Source organism: Caloenas nicobarica, chromosome Z (genome assembly GCF_036013445.1).
Source record: "Caloenas nicobarica isolate bCalNic1 chromosome Z, bCalNic1.hap1, whole genome shotgun sequence".
NCBI lineage: Eukaryota > Metazoa > Chordata > Aves > Columbiformes > Columbidae > Caloenas > Caloenas nicobarica.
The window spans coordinates 43,560,414-43,576,944 of record NC_088284.1 but is presented as its reverse complement, the minus strand read 5'-3'; the positions used below and the strand labels follow the sequence as shown (position 1 = coordinate 43,576,944).

The window sequence follows — 16,531 nt, the reverse complement described above, 5'->3', positions numbered from 1 at the left end:
TAAAGATAAGATACCCCATGTCTGGAATTTTAAGTGGTTCTCCACAATTGATATTTTGGGCAAATCTCAAATGCTGGAAATATCCTCCATGGTAATGCTTTGAGAACACGCTGAAGTGATACAGTGCCTGGACAATGAACTTTTATGTACAGAAGCTTGCACTGATCTTTTAGTTCACATGAGCATCAACTTTTTTAAGAATAAGTGTTGTTCCCTAGGGATGGAAGTATCTACTACAAGCTTAATTTAGTCCTTGCATGTGTGTGGTGCTGTACGAGACAGCATAATTGTAACAGTGGTTGTATTTCAGTGCTTGGAATGGATAACAATACATGAGCAGCTATTTAGTGTTTGAGTCTCATTAGTCCTGGCGAGACACTATGCCTTGTCTCATATGCACTGTTACTGCTTATATTTCTTTTTTGTTCATTTGTTTTGGGAACCTATGCATTCAAGCTCAGGACAGTTACTTTGGACCTGAAGCACTGGATTTTTTTTTTTCCTCTGGAATCCACTTGTAGGTGCTTACTGTTTCTACAAAACAGATCTCAGCTATTTTACTCAATGGGCCTTTATCAAAAGAAACATGCAGCTGCTAACCACGAAAATTTTGGTTGAGAAGAGCTTGCTCACTATCACTGTAAGACTTGGCGCAAAACTGCTGGAGTTTTTTCTTTTCCCCAGTGCAGTAATCAAGAAGCTGCCTTGCTTTCCAAAGTCTTTTTGTCTTGCTTTATATTTTCCAGCCTCACTGAATAGAGGTAGGGAATCTCGCAGGTGACTGAAAACTACACCATGCTATAGATGCCATTTACCCTGTATTTCAGATGAGGAGAATAAATACCTCTGGGAAATGAATTGATAACAGCGCATTCACTCAAAAGAGCTGAATTTAGATATGTAGATAACTACAATTTGAGCATTTTCCTATAAAGAGTGCTAGTTTTGTTTTAATTTTAAGTGCTTAGGGACTAATTTGGTGTTGGGAGTTAAAGCTCTTACTTTTGCAGGGAATGAAGATCATGCATGTGATCAGTTACCACAGGTGAGGAGGCACATGGTAATTTATTAACCTCTGCTAACTTGTGTGGCCAAGCCCTTAATAAATGAAAACACAATCATTGATTCTCTCATTTATATGGTACTAACTTAGTGGGGAAAAAAAATGCAGCATAGTTCTTCACAAATTTTTTTAAGAAGTATGTATACTAGCAGAGTGACATGGATGACAACAGTATAATTTTTTTGGTGTGAATTCTCACTCTATGATTTAGGTAAACTCCAATTCCTTAAGTATTAATGATCTACTTTTTTTTCTAGGTTCTGCTGCTGCTTTTGCTCAGCATTCCAAAAGCTCTGAGCAGCCGGGCAGAATTTGAAGTGCCCCTCTCCCCTCCACTATTCTCTCTACTGTTTTACTTGATGTGTCTCGTGCTGTGTTCAGTTCACGTCATTGTATGCACATCAGCAGAAAGTTTGTGCTATTTCTGCAGTTTGTCCTGGTTAACAGCAGTTGGAGTGATGATGCTGATTTCTGCACTCATGTGTGGTATTTTATCTACCATTGCAAAGATCCTTGAGAATTGCAGACTACCGCTGAAGGTGAGAGCGCATGTTAATTATGGTTCAAAATGTTTTACGGTTTATGGCATACTTTCAGATAAAGTATTATAAAAGCTTTCTCTGTGTGTACTTAAATAAATTGTTATTTCTAATGTAATATGAAGAATTTAAAATTGTAATTGAACTGTGATGTGTTCACTGTGACATAATACTGATTGCTATAATTAAGATCATACATAGAAGTGCTTATTTCCACATTACTTTAAGAAATATTCTAATTAGTGTAAATTATTTTGCGGTTGATTTTATGAGATCAGAAACAGTTATGCTATGTACAAATGTTATGCTGTTACACAGAGATGTTTCACAATTACAATTAAAGCAAGATGCATGTTTTGCAACAACGGGCACCAGTGATGATCTATCCTTTCCCAAGTACCACAGACATTAATGCTCTAAGACTAATGAGAAAATGCTTTGCCACTACTGTTTTTTATATTGGTATTCTTCATGGTTTTTAAAAATAGTTTTGAAACTGTAACAGAGAGAGCAAAATTAATGTCTCTTCTACTTTTTAAATTAACTTTTAAAGTTTAAGAAATTGAGTTTATTACAGTCTTTGGAGTGCTCAGAAATGTTCCCAGTTGTGCGAGTAGTTACTTTCTGCAAAGTACTTGATGAGTTATATTGTAGTGAATAAAAGTCAGGTAATTCCAAGGAAACAGAATGTCTTACTCCTCTTTCACTCCAAAACTTGGTATGCCAAGAACTGTCAATCACATCACAAAATCAGCTGCTAGCTGTTTCTCATGATGCTTATTAGTCATATCTTTGAAAGGTCTCTGAAATTCAGTAACTTTAATGCTCATAGCTCTCTATTCAATGGTGCAACTTCTGAGCGGTACAGTCTTTTGTCAGTCTGGATTTATTTGAATCACATTTGGGGTTTTAATACCTTTTTTGCTAGTGTGTGACAATGTGCAGCAAGTACCTTGCTTTAATGATACGTCATATTCCTTCAAGATAAAAAGCAAAATTTCTGATGTGGAGAAACACTTAATATATATTTCATATAATTCAGAAAATGCACTGCTCTTCAGTTGGGATTAATATTGCTCTCTGTGCAACTACATGCTGTAATTCTTGAGCTTAATTATGAATTTAAATTCTTGTAAGAAAGACTGCTGATTTTTATTATTCAAACTATACCAGTTTATATTTTTCTTTTTGTAATACTGAATTTGTGTTATTCCTTCTTGGAAATGCTGCTTTTCTGAGAGAAGCCTTGGACTAAAAGTAGTGCCCTCCCCTAAAGACAGCTTTTTTTTTTTCCCCCTACCCCTTTTCAACTTTCTTCATTGCAATTCATTTTAGTGTATTGAAAGTGATTAAAAAGAGAGTTGTTGATAGAACTTGGTGTTTCTTTCTTATGTTTATATTTATCAGCCACATAAGATTTAGGTGTGTCTGTTGATCATTTAGATAGACTAGAATAAAGGAACAAATCGGCTGACAATATCTGCTTAAGGAAATCAGGGAAGGAAGTTTCGTCTCAGGTATAGCTGCTAGCAGAACAGTCTTTGTACATCACAGCCTGCTTTTCGTATAGAAAATTTTTGTGTCAAACTAGAAGTCTAGTGGTACAATTTGTTAACACTGCTGGTACTTAGGGCTGTGTTCGTCCTTAAATGGACACAGTTCACTTCTGCTGTTTCTCAGTTGTTCTACTTAGGACATTTATTAGTTTTCTGTCTTTTATTGTAAACAAGGTATAAATTATTCTTGGAAAAATTAAAATAATATGGTCTTGAAATAATAATTAATGATCCAGTGTATTCTGTAGAAACTTAATATTTACTTGCTGTGCAAAGGTAAACAAACACAACTATGGAAGACAAGGTAATTTTTTGACCTAACTTTTACCAGTTTATCTAATTTTAGCACAGTAAGAACCTAAAATGATGACTGTCTAGACTTGCATAAAATTTGGAGACATTCCACTTCAATAGAGTTGAGAGCATTGACAATGAAATATAGATTGCTCTGCCAGGTTGATAGTCTCAAAGCAATTCAGTCTGTGACCAGAAATCTTTCTTATATGACTGGAGATAGTTCCTTGTGACACTCACCACTCTAGAAGTAACTTTATATGAGCCATGAAAAATGCTTTCATACTAGATCAAAGACTGGAATCTAGGAAGATGCTGCTATTCCTTGGCTATTTTTCATTCCTGTCTGTTCTTGGCATTTTTCATCCATGTTGGTGAGAGGCAGCTGCTGGTGTGAACAACTTCCTGCAGGTGACTTAATATATTGCTAATACAGCTGCTCTGTTGATGACCACAGCAGCAATTGCAAAATTCCTCCTGGTATTCACAACTTGAGTTGGGTGGAAAGGCATTTTCTTATGAAAGGAATTAATTGCTAGCTTCCTGATGGAGGCAAATAATTCTTCAGGGAACACATAAAAACAAGCACCCATATAATCCATGCTGTTCCACTTTTAAAGTTAATCTTTCTGAGGAACTTTAGAGGAGGAAGTGCCATTTCCATACCCATAATCCGTTGGCCATTTCTGATGATTCCACCTAGTCAGCTATGCCTAGGGAGCATGGACAGGAGTATGTATCTATATCTATGTCTATCTTTATGTATTTCTATCCAGTTGTTATCTATCCCTTCTATTTTAATGGTCTTCCTTCCCCAACCCTGCTGTGTCTGTACATCTGCCTTTGAGGACAAACTGAGCAAAACCAGAAAAACTGATTAGAAATTATATCCAGGGTACTGCATCCAGTTCCATATCTTTGTCTCCAGCACCCTACATTCTGCATATGAGAGACCACTGCAGCTGGAGTTTTCTCCCTGGTCGATGTTGGGGCTTTAGATCCAATCCCCTGTTGCTTGAAGCAGGATGTTTCAGCAGGAGCTGTCTCCTTTTCCTCTTTGATATCAATTATGAAACCATCTGGAATTCAATAAGTGGAAAAAACCCTTTTATTCACAAGTGAAATTTGGTGTCACTGGCAATTATGCTTTTGTCATTTTAGGACAGAGATCAGTTAGCATCTCTTGGACATGAAGATGATTATTTTCACATTGCCTTTTAAAATATCTCCATTTGGCTATGGTGGAACAGTTAGCAATGTTTGAACTAGAAAGGTGGGGGAATACCTGAAATTGGTGCATACATGTTTTCTGGAGTTTTACTTAGCTGGAACTTCAGGACATAGCAGCAGATGATCAGATCATCTGCTTCAAGTTCATAATACAGGAATGAGGAGGTTTTCAGAAACGTCTTCCAGAAGGTTTATATGTTTGGTTTTTATTTTTCCAAAGCTGGGGCAGATAGGAATATGCTGGATTCTCTATGCCAGGTCTGTCTGTGATGATATTGTTACCAGAGACATATCCGTAAATGTGGGAAGCTGAACTGCGTCTTATGAAGTGTAGACAATAGCAGTTCTGGTTGAGGCAGATGTAACTTTGTATCCAGACCCATAGAAATCCATTTTCATCATCCTGTCTTCAATCCGATTCCACAGGTGACTGGATTGCTGGATGTGTATCTCATCTCATCAGGCTTTGCTGTCTCTGTTAAAACTGCAGAGCAAGCTTGAAATACTTCGTAGGTTTAGTTAGTTAAGTTCTTCCATTCCAGACAGGTATAAAAGTAGTGACCTGGATTTCCTGGATTTTAATTACATTTTTACCATTCTCAGGGCTATTGCAGAGCAATATGGTGGTTTTGTTGTTGTTATTGTTTTTTTCCAGGTGGCTGCTTATACAAAGATAGAGCCTGGAGAATGTGAAAGTAGTGGATAGTCTGGTGTTGCTTGCAGTGTAGATGTGAGAGGTTATTTACTGGTAACTGGGACACAAACACTAATTCTCGAAGGTTCATGTCCTCCCACCTTCCATCCTCTTTTCAGTAGAATACCTAGAGATTGGGGGAGAAACTGGTTGTCTGTATATGCTGTGTTTTGATCATGAATGGCCTTCTATCTGAGTTAAGAATATTACTTATGATAAAATATCACTGAAACCAAGTGTCTGTGACCTGTGCATCTCCACAGTGCAAATCTCTATATAGTCTCCACTTCTGAAAGAGCTCTGAAGCCATGCTCTTCTGATGGTAGGAGGAGAATCCTCAGTCAGGGTCTTGCCAGTTAAGAATGCTAAAAGCCTTTCCTAAACTCATGTTATATGATACAATGTAGGTATTTTAAAAGTAATTAAGATAATCTATCCTGTTAATGGCTTCACAGCTTTTTTCTTCAAATTGTTTCTGTTCACATCTAAAGGTTTCTCTGAAGTGCTTCTCATGTGAAGCCTCTTTTCCACTGTGGCTGAATACAGAAACTGATTACCAAGTTCATGAATTTTCTGAAGACCAGTGCAGTCAGTGTTAGCATCTGCTTCCTGACTGTTATTTATAGGTTATGATCACTATATTTCTAGCAGCACCAGAGCCTTCTTTTAATGACGGTTTAGGCTTTAAATAGTTCTGCAGCCCTTTACAAATTCCAGAAAATTGCCAAAAATTTTAAGTTCTTGTTCATAGTTTCACTCTAATTGCTCGGTAGTTGAACTAAGTGCGATATTTACTTCAAGTAGTTGCATTTTTTTGCTATTTCTGATAGAAATCAAAACCAATAGCTTTTTGAAAATAGAATCCAAAACCTGAAGCTGGTCAAATACAGCTTTTGAAATCTTTCATTGTGAAGAATTAAAGTGTTTTTTATTACATAAGCAAAATGTCCCTCTTTCCATTTATTTTAAAACACCCTGGTCATTTAAAAATATTTTTGTTTTTCCTCTTTCATGTGATATTATTTACTGAATTGGATGATAAAACATTTTTATGCAAATGAACCTAAGTATTTTTTTTTTCATTTTTTGACTTGGAGGGGAAAAAACGTGACTGGATGATGCCTTTACTGGGCAACTTTCAAAAATTATCCCAAAGAGGTCCGTTTCTGCATTACTTAATTACTAATATCTGCTGGGAAGACAACACAGCTAAGCACACACAATCCAGGAGATTCCTGCAGATCATTGATCATAACTTTTTGACACAGGTGGTGGAGGAGCCAATGAGGAGAGATGTGCTGCTGGACCTTGTCCTCACAAACCAGGAAAGAGTGGTTGGAGTATTGAGGGTTGAGGGCATCTCCTCCATGAGATGGTGGAGTTCAGGATCCTGCGTGGAGGAAGCAGGACAATATGTAGGACTAAAACCATGGACTTCAGCAGCGTGAACTTTGGCCCCTTCAAACTCTTACTTGGAAGAATCCCATGGGATAGGACTCTAGTAGGTAGAGGGGTCTGAGAGAGCTGGTTAATATTCAAATATCATTTCCTCCAAGCTCAAGGTTGATGCATCCCTATGAGCAAGAAGTAAAGGCAGCAGGAGGCCTGCATGGATAAGTATGGAGCTTCTGCGAAAACTCAAGTGGAAGAAGGATGTTTACGTAATGTAGAAAAAGGGACAAGCCACTTGGAAGGAATATAAGATATTAGAGTATGCAGGGATGCGGTGAGGAAGGCTAAGCTCCACTTGGAATTAAATCTGGCAAGGGATGTAATGGGCAAAAAGAAGGGCTTCTTCAAGTACATCAACAGCAAAAGGAAGATTAGGGAAAATGTAGGTCCGCTGCTGAATGGGGTAGGTGCCCTGGTGATGGAGGATACAGAGAAGGCAGCATTACTGAATGCCTTCTTTGCTTCTGTCTTTGCTGCTAAGGCCAGCCCTCAGGAATCCCAGACCCTGGAGTCTGACCTCTGACGAGAAAGTCTGGAAAAAGGAAGACTTTCCCTTGGTTGAGGAGGATCAGGTTAGAGGTCATTTAGGCAAACTGAACACCTACAAATACATGAGGCCTGATGGGCCCAGTGCTGAGAGCGCTGTCAGATATTATTGCTAAGCCACTCTCCAGCATTTTTGAAAGGTCTTGGAGAACTGGAGGGATGCCTGAGGAGTCGAAGAAAGCTAGCATCACTCCAGTCTTCAAAAAGGGCAATAGCAATGACTCAGGACACTACAGGCCAGTCAGCCTCACCTCCATCCTTGGAAAGATGATGAAACAGTTCATTCTGGATGTCATCTCCAAGCATGTGGAGGAAAAGAAGGTTATCAGGCATAGTCAACATGGATTCACCAGGGGGAAACCACGTTTGACCACCCTCATAGCCTTTCTGTGATGGCATGACTGGCTGGGTAGACGAGGCAAGAACAGTGGATATTGTCTACCTTGACTTCAGCAAGCCTTTTGACAGAGTCTCCCACAACATCCTCATAGGTACACTCAGGAAGTTTGAGTTGGCTGATTGGACATGAGAACTGGCTGGATGGCAGAGCTCAGAGGGTTTTGATCTGTGGTGCAGAGTCTGGTTGGAGGCCTGTAGTTAGCGGTGTTCCCCAGGGGTAATTACTGGGTCTGGTCTTGTTTAACATATTCATCAATAACTTGGATGAAGAGACTGAGTATACCATCAGTGAGTTTGCCAATGATACAAAACTGGGGCGAGTGGTGGCTACACCAGAAGGTTGTGATGCCATTCAGTGAGACAAGTGTAGGGTCCTGCACATAGAGAGGAATAACCCTGTGCACCAGTACAGGTTAGGGGTTGACCTGCTGGAAAGCAGCACTGCAGAGAAGGACCTGGGAGTCCTGGTGAACAACAGGTTGACCATGACTCAGCAATGTGCTCTTGGTGGCCAAGAAGGCCAAATGGTATCCTGGGGTGCATTAGGAAAAGTGTGACCAGCAGGTCAAGGGAGGTTATCCTGTTCCTCTACTCTGCCCTGGTGAGGCCACATCTGGAGTACTGTGTCCAGTTCTGGGCTTCCCAGTTTAAGAAGGACAAGGAACTACTGGGAGAGAGTCCAGTGGCAGGCTGCAAGGATGATTAGGGGTCTGGAGCATCTTTCTTGTGACGAAAGGCTGAGAGAGCTGGGTCTATTCAGCTTGGAGAAGAGAAGGCTGAGAGGGGATCTTATAAATGCTTAGAAATATCTGAAGGGTGGATGTCAAGATGATGGGACCAGACTCTTTTCAGCGGTGCTCAATGATAGGATGAGGGGAATGGGCACAGACTGAAGCACAGGAGGTTCCATCTGGGTATGAGGAGAAACTTCTTTACTCTGAGGGTGACAGAGCACTGGAACAGGCTGCCCCAAGAGGTTGTGGGGTCGTCTTCTTTGGGGAAATTTAAAACCCATCTGGACACATTCCTGTGCAATCTGTTCTAGATGAACCTGCTTTAGCAGGTGGGTTGGACTAGATGATCTCCAGATGTCCCTTCTAACCCCAACCATTCTGTGATTCTGTGACAATGCTGCTACATCAAATGTTAAAGGTACCATGTCTTGGGAGATTATAGACTTAAATTGAAAGCCTGGCATTTATAAATATCTAAACCTAAGATTCTGTATTGTTTTTTTGCCAAGATATCAGTGTGAGTCATACAAGTATTTTAATATCTGGAGTGCCTGCTGAGTTCCTGAGGGTTGGAGGTGTTCAGCAGCTGGAAAGACAGAGCTATGATTATCAGAGTAGGACCTACATTTCTGTGCCTATAAACCAGATCTAAAAGCCAAGTACAGTCAAAGTAATCTCAGGTCAGGCTGTATAAAAAAACTCTATAATGATGGCATTCCTAATAAGGCATAGTTTCATATATGAGGAATTACCAGTAAATGTAGAAAAACTTGATGATGCTATTTTCAGTATTTTTAGATCATCAAGGCTCAGGAGATTATAATTTGCAGGATAATTTTTCATTTTGCGTAGTGACTAACTCTGGTCTGAAATGTGTTTTTTCCACAAATGCTGTTGGACTTTAATCCTCTGTGAATGTAGGAGTACATTTTTTCTCTTTTCTACTGGAGTTTTGGGACTCAGACAAGCAGGCAAGAAAATGGATTTCTGACAGTGGGACATTTCACACTAACACCATCATTTTCATGAGGCTGTTGCATGTTCCCCATTGATAATACATCACTTCTTCAGTGTGGTTGCTGACAGAAATATAGTTGCTGACAGCAACCACATAAAAGAGAGCAACCCTTATATAGATGTAATGAATTGTATTGAAGACTAGTTTACTCTCATTTGTTGAGGATCTCAGATTTCTTAGTCTCTGCAAGAAGGTGGTACTTACGTGCTTGCTTATTTAGTTACCAAAATCTTTAAGGTCAGCCTGATGAAATAATTAAGAGTTTAAAGTTTCTGTGGTTTAATCATGTACTATTCTTGCCTCAGCTTTTGAATTTCATGGTCTTTGATTGCTGCATGGACTACATCTCTGCCTTGTCCTTTTGTTCCAAATACCAGCTTATGGTATTTAATTTTCAGATTAGAGTACTAAACAAAAAGGAGTGGTCTTTGGAGCACCAATGAAATTTCAAATGCTAGTAAATTTAGATTGGGCCTGGGCAGTTTTTCAGATTGACTGTTCTTGAGCTATTTTTTGTGGGTTTTTTCACACATTATTATGTGTTACCTCATAGCAGCTTTTTTTTTTCCATTTTTTAAGTGAGGTGACTTTGATGTAATATATTTCTTCTACAACACAAGAAATGGAGGTGATGCGAATAGGTGATAACTCTAACTATACCTCCTGCATTCTTTCACATACATCTTATAAAATCTTGATGTTGCAAAAGTTGTTTTTGTCAAAGCAAAATTCCAGATAGTGTTAACTGTAATAGCTGCTTGCATCAAGCATGTTTGTCTTCTCCATGTTATGTGGTCTTCCATATTGAACAAAAACACATATGCTGCTGTCAGTAAATCTTAAGCATAAGTGAGATGTGCACCTAAGATGCTCAGGGATATTTGTATTGTTTACATCCACTTTCTTGTTACCTGCTCTAAGGCTGCTGAGTTTCTATATTCGTCTAACAAATTACTTAAATGCTTTTGGAATTGTGGTACACTATGCATCTTTGAATGTGAGTACGTTCTCTGTGAGACTTATCTGTGTGAATATTCAAGGTGGTTTTTAAAAGTTTGTCATAAGGTTGAATGTAGGAGGATGATGTGGTTGAAATATGCAGTTAAAGAAATTATCATGAAAGTAGGTTTAGAGATATTTGTAAGTAAAAATGGCATGCAGTAGTTTTGAATTGGCTTTTAAGCTGTTGTTTATCAGGTGTTTAAAATACCAGTTTAAGAGATACTCTGTGATATTCTCTAATGGAGGAAAAATTAATGAGAAAACAAAATGTATAGGATGATTTTTGAAAGTGTCTTTCCCAAAATGCTTCACAAGTATGTAACCCTGTTTATTAAGGTATGTTAGGAAGCCCTGTCTGGCTCTGGTGGCTTCCAGGGCTGGGACACTTGTCCTGCATGCCTAGCCTGGACCCCTGTCCTCACCTCTGGTTCAGACTCTGAGAAGTTAAACAGACAGAAGTCCCCACAGTCAGTGGCCCTGTGACCTCTCACACACAGGTTCACCCTCTGGGCCCTCCAGTTCCTGATACAGACCTACAAGCCCAGTGATCCATGGGCTGCATTGCAAGAAGCATGGCCAGCAGGTCAAGGGAGGTGATTCTGCCCCTCTGCTCTGGTGAGACCCCATCTGGAGTACTGTGTCCAGCTCTGGAACTGTCAGCATAGGAAAGACATGAACCTGTTGGAGAGGGTCCAGAGGAGGCCACAAAAATGATCAGCGGGATGGAACACCTATGAAGACAAACTGAGAGACTTGGGGTTGTTCAGCCTGGAGAAGAGAAGGCTCTGGGGAGACCTTGTTGCAGCCTTTCAGTACTTAAAAGGGGGCTACAAGAAAGATAGGGACAGACTTTTTAGTAGGGCCTGTTACAAGATGACAAATGGTGATGGTTCTAAACCAAAGCAGAGGAGATTTAAGCTAGACATAAGGAAGAAATTTTTTACAATGTGGGTGGTAAAACACTGGAACAGGTTGCCCAGAGAGATCGTAGATGCCCCATCCCTGGAGACATTCATGGCCAGGCTGGATGGGGCTCTGAGCCACCTCAAAGATGTCCCTGTGCATTGCTGGGAGGTTGGACTAGCTGACCTTTGAAGGTCCCTTCTAACACAAACTATTCTGTGATTCTATAGTCGCTTTTCCTGTTGCTGACATCCTGACCTCTCTTCCACTCTTGTCCCTCCAGCTGCCGGCACCTCAGGCACACAGTCTCAATGGCCTGTTGTCCCCATTCCAGTTTCTGACACGTGGACCTTCATGTGCTGCAGTCACTGGCACTATAGGCATGTGGGTCCAGTGACCTGTGATCCTGCTCCAGTTGCTGGCATTTACCTTTACTCATTCTGATCTCAAGTTGCTGACATGCAGGCTTGTCCCCTGTTACTTGCAGGGAGACCTTGCAGCACCTACAGGTGGGACAGAAGGTGGAGTTTCACAGAAAGGTAGAAGATTTGATAAGACAGGATAGGAGCAGCAGTCAGGCACAGGGCTCAGTCATAGTGCACTGACTGGTGCCTGCTTGTAATGTGTCTGTGGCCCCTTCATCCTTCCTTCTCTCACTTTGCCTTGTGCCTCCAGCCTGTTCCTCACCACCTGCTCTCCTCCACATTTAACACTTTCCTGAAGCATTGCTTAATGAGTTTGTATAGATCCACAGGAGCCATAAGATACCCATAATATTCGTGTTCTGTCACTTCCCCCTTATCTGTTACAAAGTCCGGGCTGCTGCTCTTCAAAGCTACGCCTGTGGTCTCTTAATGGCCTATCAGTTAATGGCTGAAGAGTTTTGGTCATCTTTATGACCTCCCTTAGTGCTTACTTATCAAGTTTGTGTCTCTGTGTGATCTTTTCATGGCTTTCCCTGTTATTTTGTATTCCCTGCGAGGTGAAAAGGCCCCTCACCTCATAACATCAATGAACCGGCTGCTTTCACCTTCCACATGCCATTATGCTCTCTGTTAGCTGTATCATTGAGGGCAGTGATGATGTGGCAATTCCAAGTGGCTGCTGTGAACAGGAAACTGGAGGCATTAGACAAAGAATATTTTGGCTTCAGATACGCACAGCATGTGAAATAAGTAATAGGTGGGTAAGGTTTAAAGTAGATTTTATGATGAAAGACACATTTCAAGCTAAGCAGGCTAAGGAGTGCCATCAGACTTTCTGCAAGTAACCTTTTTAAATTTGAATAGTGAAGGCTATCACTGTACTGAATTGAGATTTAAACTATTAGAAAATTACCTATTGTCTATATCTCAAGTTTGATTTCTGCAGGATTCATATTTTTACTTGTATGAATGTGCAATGGGGAGAGAGCTTGTTTTGAATCTTCTGTCACAGAGTGGTAGGGAATCTTAATCTGTACAGTTGTGATGATTATTCATAATGTTTTTTCCCTTATACAGAATGTCACTTTTAAAAGTATGATTATGTTGCAATGCTAGCTAAATAGGCTACATCGAAATGATTCTTTTATAAATTTGAGGGATTTGTCAAGATAGAAATAGTTTGTCTCACAGTTTATTTTGTTTTCTTAGAGAAAATTGCTGTAAGCACATTATGAATGCTTAAACAAGTGATATTTTTATACACTTTCATCCGTGCTATGTTTTTTGTTTGTTTGTTTGCAGAATCCAGTTGTGTCCAGTTCCAGCTGGTCAGAAATAGATCTGCTGATTCTGGCCGGAACACTTGTCCATGTTTTGAGTTTGGGAGCAAGCAGTTTTATAGAAGAGGAACATCAAACCTGGTATTTTCTTATCAATACGCTTTGTTTGGTACTGTGTCAGGAACTTTGCAGAAATAATTTTCTTCTGAAAGAATGGGACCCTCAACATAGCACCACTGTGAAACGAAATTTTGATCGTATTGGGGAAGTCTCTGAGTGCAAGAATATAGACATTCTAGCCGCAAGTTACTCAAAATTCGGCAAAGCCACCTCTTCAGCTGAATTTCTAAAAGGATCAGATAAGTGGATAAGCTTAGCAAGTCCATGGATCATCCTTATTTGCTGTCGATTACTTCGATCCTTGAATCAAACAGGCGTCCAGTGGGCTCATCGGCCAGACTTTGGACATTGGTTGACAAGGCGGGTATCTGATATGTTGTCATACTTTGTCTTATTTAAAAATTAATGTGTGTTTTGTTTGATGAAATACATATACGCTACAGTCTCTGTCTAGAAAGTGCTGTAGACATGCAAGTATGGTGAACAGTGAAGTAACATAAGGAATTTTACACTGCTGGAGTAATTCCTTGTGTACTGTCCATAGTTTATATGTACCATGACTTATATAATTAATGCCAATTATACATGATAGATTTATTAGAGGCAAAAAGTAAATATTTTCCATGTGTAAGTCAACAGTGTCTGGTTTGGGAAATTAAAAATTTCTTAATAGAGTTAAAGCCTTGAAATTAAGGCAGAAGGTTCTGTTCAATTGCAGGCTTTATGAAGTTGCAGTAGAAGATGTTGCGCATATAATTCTTCCTTACCTATCACAGACATTTAATGTGTGGGTGGAAAATTGAAGGAATTTTTCAAGTGTAGTATGATAAACAAGAAAGGGATTTTTTTGCTACTTGAAGTACACTGGAGAAGGACTTCTACTTTTTTTCTACTACTTGTTATTATTGTGAAGAACTACAGTCATTATTCAGTGGTCAAAAAGTATTTGATATTTGAACTGTCTTCCGTACTTCAGCTGGTGGATGGAGAAGCAATAGCTTGTGACTGACTAGTCAAGGTTTTGCAGACAGCAGATGGGGAGGCTGTGCTGTGTAAGATAAAGAGATTTCTTGCTGGCATCTTAACAACACATGGATGAAATGTCATTCATCATTCATTAGAAGAGACATGAGCAAATGAACAAATATGAGACTTGTTATTTATTGGCAGCCTCACAGATAAAACGCTAATTGCTGTGACAGGCATGAGTGCTAAAAGATATGAGTTATGAGGGAATTTATCGCATTAAAGCAGTAGTTCTATACCAAATGTTTCAACCGTGCATTCTTCCTCTTGAGAGAAGGTGAGGGATTGAGGAAAGAATGTCGTATTCCCAGTGTTAAGTCCACATGATAGAGAATGGCTTCATTATGAGTTAAGCCAGTGTATGAGCAGGATTATGTGTGATTTGTTGTGACTGGGAGGATTTTTATAATTAATCTTGAGCATCTTCCAAAGGTTTATTTGCTGAATAACTTCCTGAGCCAAATGTCTTTTTCAGACTGTCAGCCCTTTTCTTTGGAGTGTACTAGTGCCACAATGCCATAAGGAAGGACTTTGATATTCTTGCAGCTGAAAAATTGTGTTTGTTTCAGAGATATGCTTTTGCTTGTATGGTCCTCCAGGACTGCTTACTGACACTTGGAAATGTTACTAGCCTTCCAAAAATTGTATGTGCACACATGGACTCCCAAAGATCCTGTTTCAGTTAAGTGTGCTCCCACCTCTGATTTCCTGGTGCTAGGTATGTCTGTTAGAGCAGCAAAAGCTGTCATAGCCTTGAGCTGAGGAGACTCAGGGAGATAGCACAGGTATTAATAGAATGTAGTCTGCAGTTAGAGCAAGTGCTTCTAGGGCTTCCTGATTTATTAAAAAATGTTGTGAAATCCTGTATGCCTCGCTCTAACACTGTTGCTTGTCAGGTGCTTCCAAGCAACTCAGGTAAAGCAAGGTTCTTTACACATGTTCTGGCTTAGTTGTCTTCTTGTTGTTGTTGGGGAGGGAGTGGGAAGAAGACGCTATTTTAGTGTTTCTTTTTTTTCTCTTGTGAATTGGAATTGGCATGTTTTGCAGAATTCCCATCTGTCTTTGGAAACAACAGAATCACAAGATGTTGAGGTTGGGAGAGGACCTCTGGAAATTATTTGTTTCAGTCCCCCTACTTAGAGCACAGTGATACCACATTGCTCAGATCGCTGTCCCCCTGGGTCTTTGATATCTGTAGGCATGGAGGCTCCACAACTATTCTGGGCAACATGTTTTCTTTCTCCCTCCAGAACTGTCCTGTTTAAACAGAATTTCCTTTTTTCCAATTTGTATCCATTGCCTCTTGTCCTTTTGCTGGGCACCACTGAGAAGAATATGGCTTCATCTTTTTTTAATACCAGCCTGATTAGAGGTGGAGAGTAAGTTCCATATTAAGCCTGTTCTTCTTGAGGCTAAACAGTCTCAGTGCTTTGAGCTTCTCCTTATATGACAGATGCTCCAATCTCATAATTTTCGTAGTCCTTCACTGCACTTGCTCCAGTATGTCCATATATTTCCCTGTCTGTGCTGGATAACTCATAACTGGACCCAGGGCTGAGCACAGGGTAAGAAACAACTTCCTCAAACTACTACTAATGTTTTTCGTAATGCTGCCCCAAATGCTGTTGGTCATCTTTGCTGCAGGGGCACATTGCTGGCTGATGATCAACTCAGCGTCCAAAAGGATGCTCAAAGCCATCTCTCAAAAGATGATCAGCCCTTAGTCTGTCCTCATGTGTGTAGCTTTTGTTTCAAGGCGCATGACTTGCCTCTTTGTTGAACTTCATAAGGTTCCTCTTGGGCCATTTCTCTGGGTTTTTTGGGGTGCCTTTGAATGGCAGCACACCCACCAATGCTATCAGCCACTGGTCCCACTTCTGTATTGTGTGACCACTTGCTGAGGGGGCACTCTATCCCATTGTTCAGGTCATTAATGAAGATGTTAAACAGTATTGGCCCCAGTGGCAAGCCCTGCGGTTAACCCTTGGTGACTGGCCTCCAGGTGGACTTTGTGCTGCTAATTGCAGCTGTGTGAGCCTGGTAGTTGAGCCAGTTTTGAGTCCACCTCACTGTTCACTTTCGTAGCCTGGACTGCGTCAGTTTGCCTGCGAGGATGTTACAGGAGATGGTGTTAAAAACCTTGTTAAAGCTGAGGTAAACATCATTGCCTGCTCTCTGCTGTTCCACTGAGCTAGTTGTCTCATCACAAAAGTCTGCCAGGTGGATTAAGTTTTACTTTCCTTTCATAAA

The 16,531-nt window shown here is 40.1% G+C and overlaps 1 protein-coding gene across 1 annotated transcript in view; it reads left to right on the top strand.

Moving 5' to 3' along the window:
- The window catches only part of PIGG (phosphatidylinositol glycan anchor biosynthesis class G (EMM blood group)), an 86,728-nt gene that overhangs the window by 20,877 nt on the left and 49,320 nt on the right, over positions 1 to 16,531 (top strand). The window contains exons 8-9 of the mRNA XM_065657455.1: positions 1,321 to 1,602; positions 13,158 to 13,615. Coding sequence (XP_065513527.1) covers positions 1,321 to 1,602; positions 13,158 to 13,615 — 740 coding nt within the window. The remainder of the gene's footprint in view (positions 1 to 1,320; positions 1,603 to 13,157; positions 13,616 to 16,531) is intronic.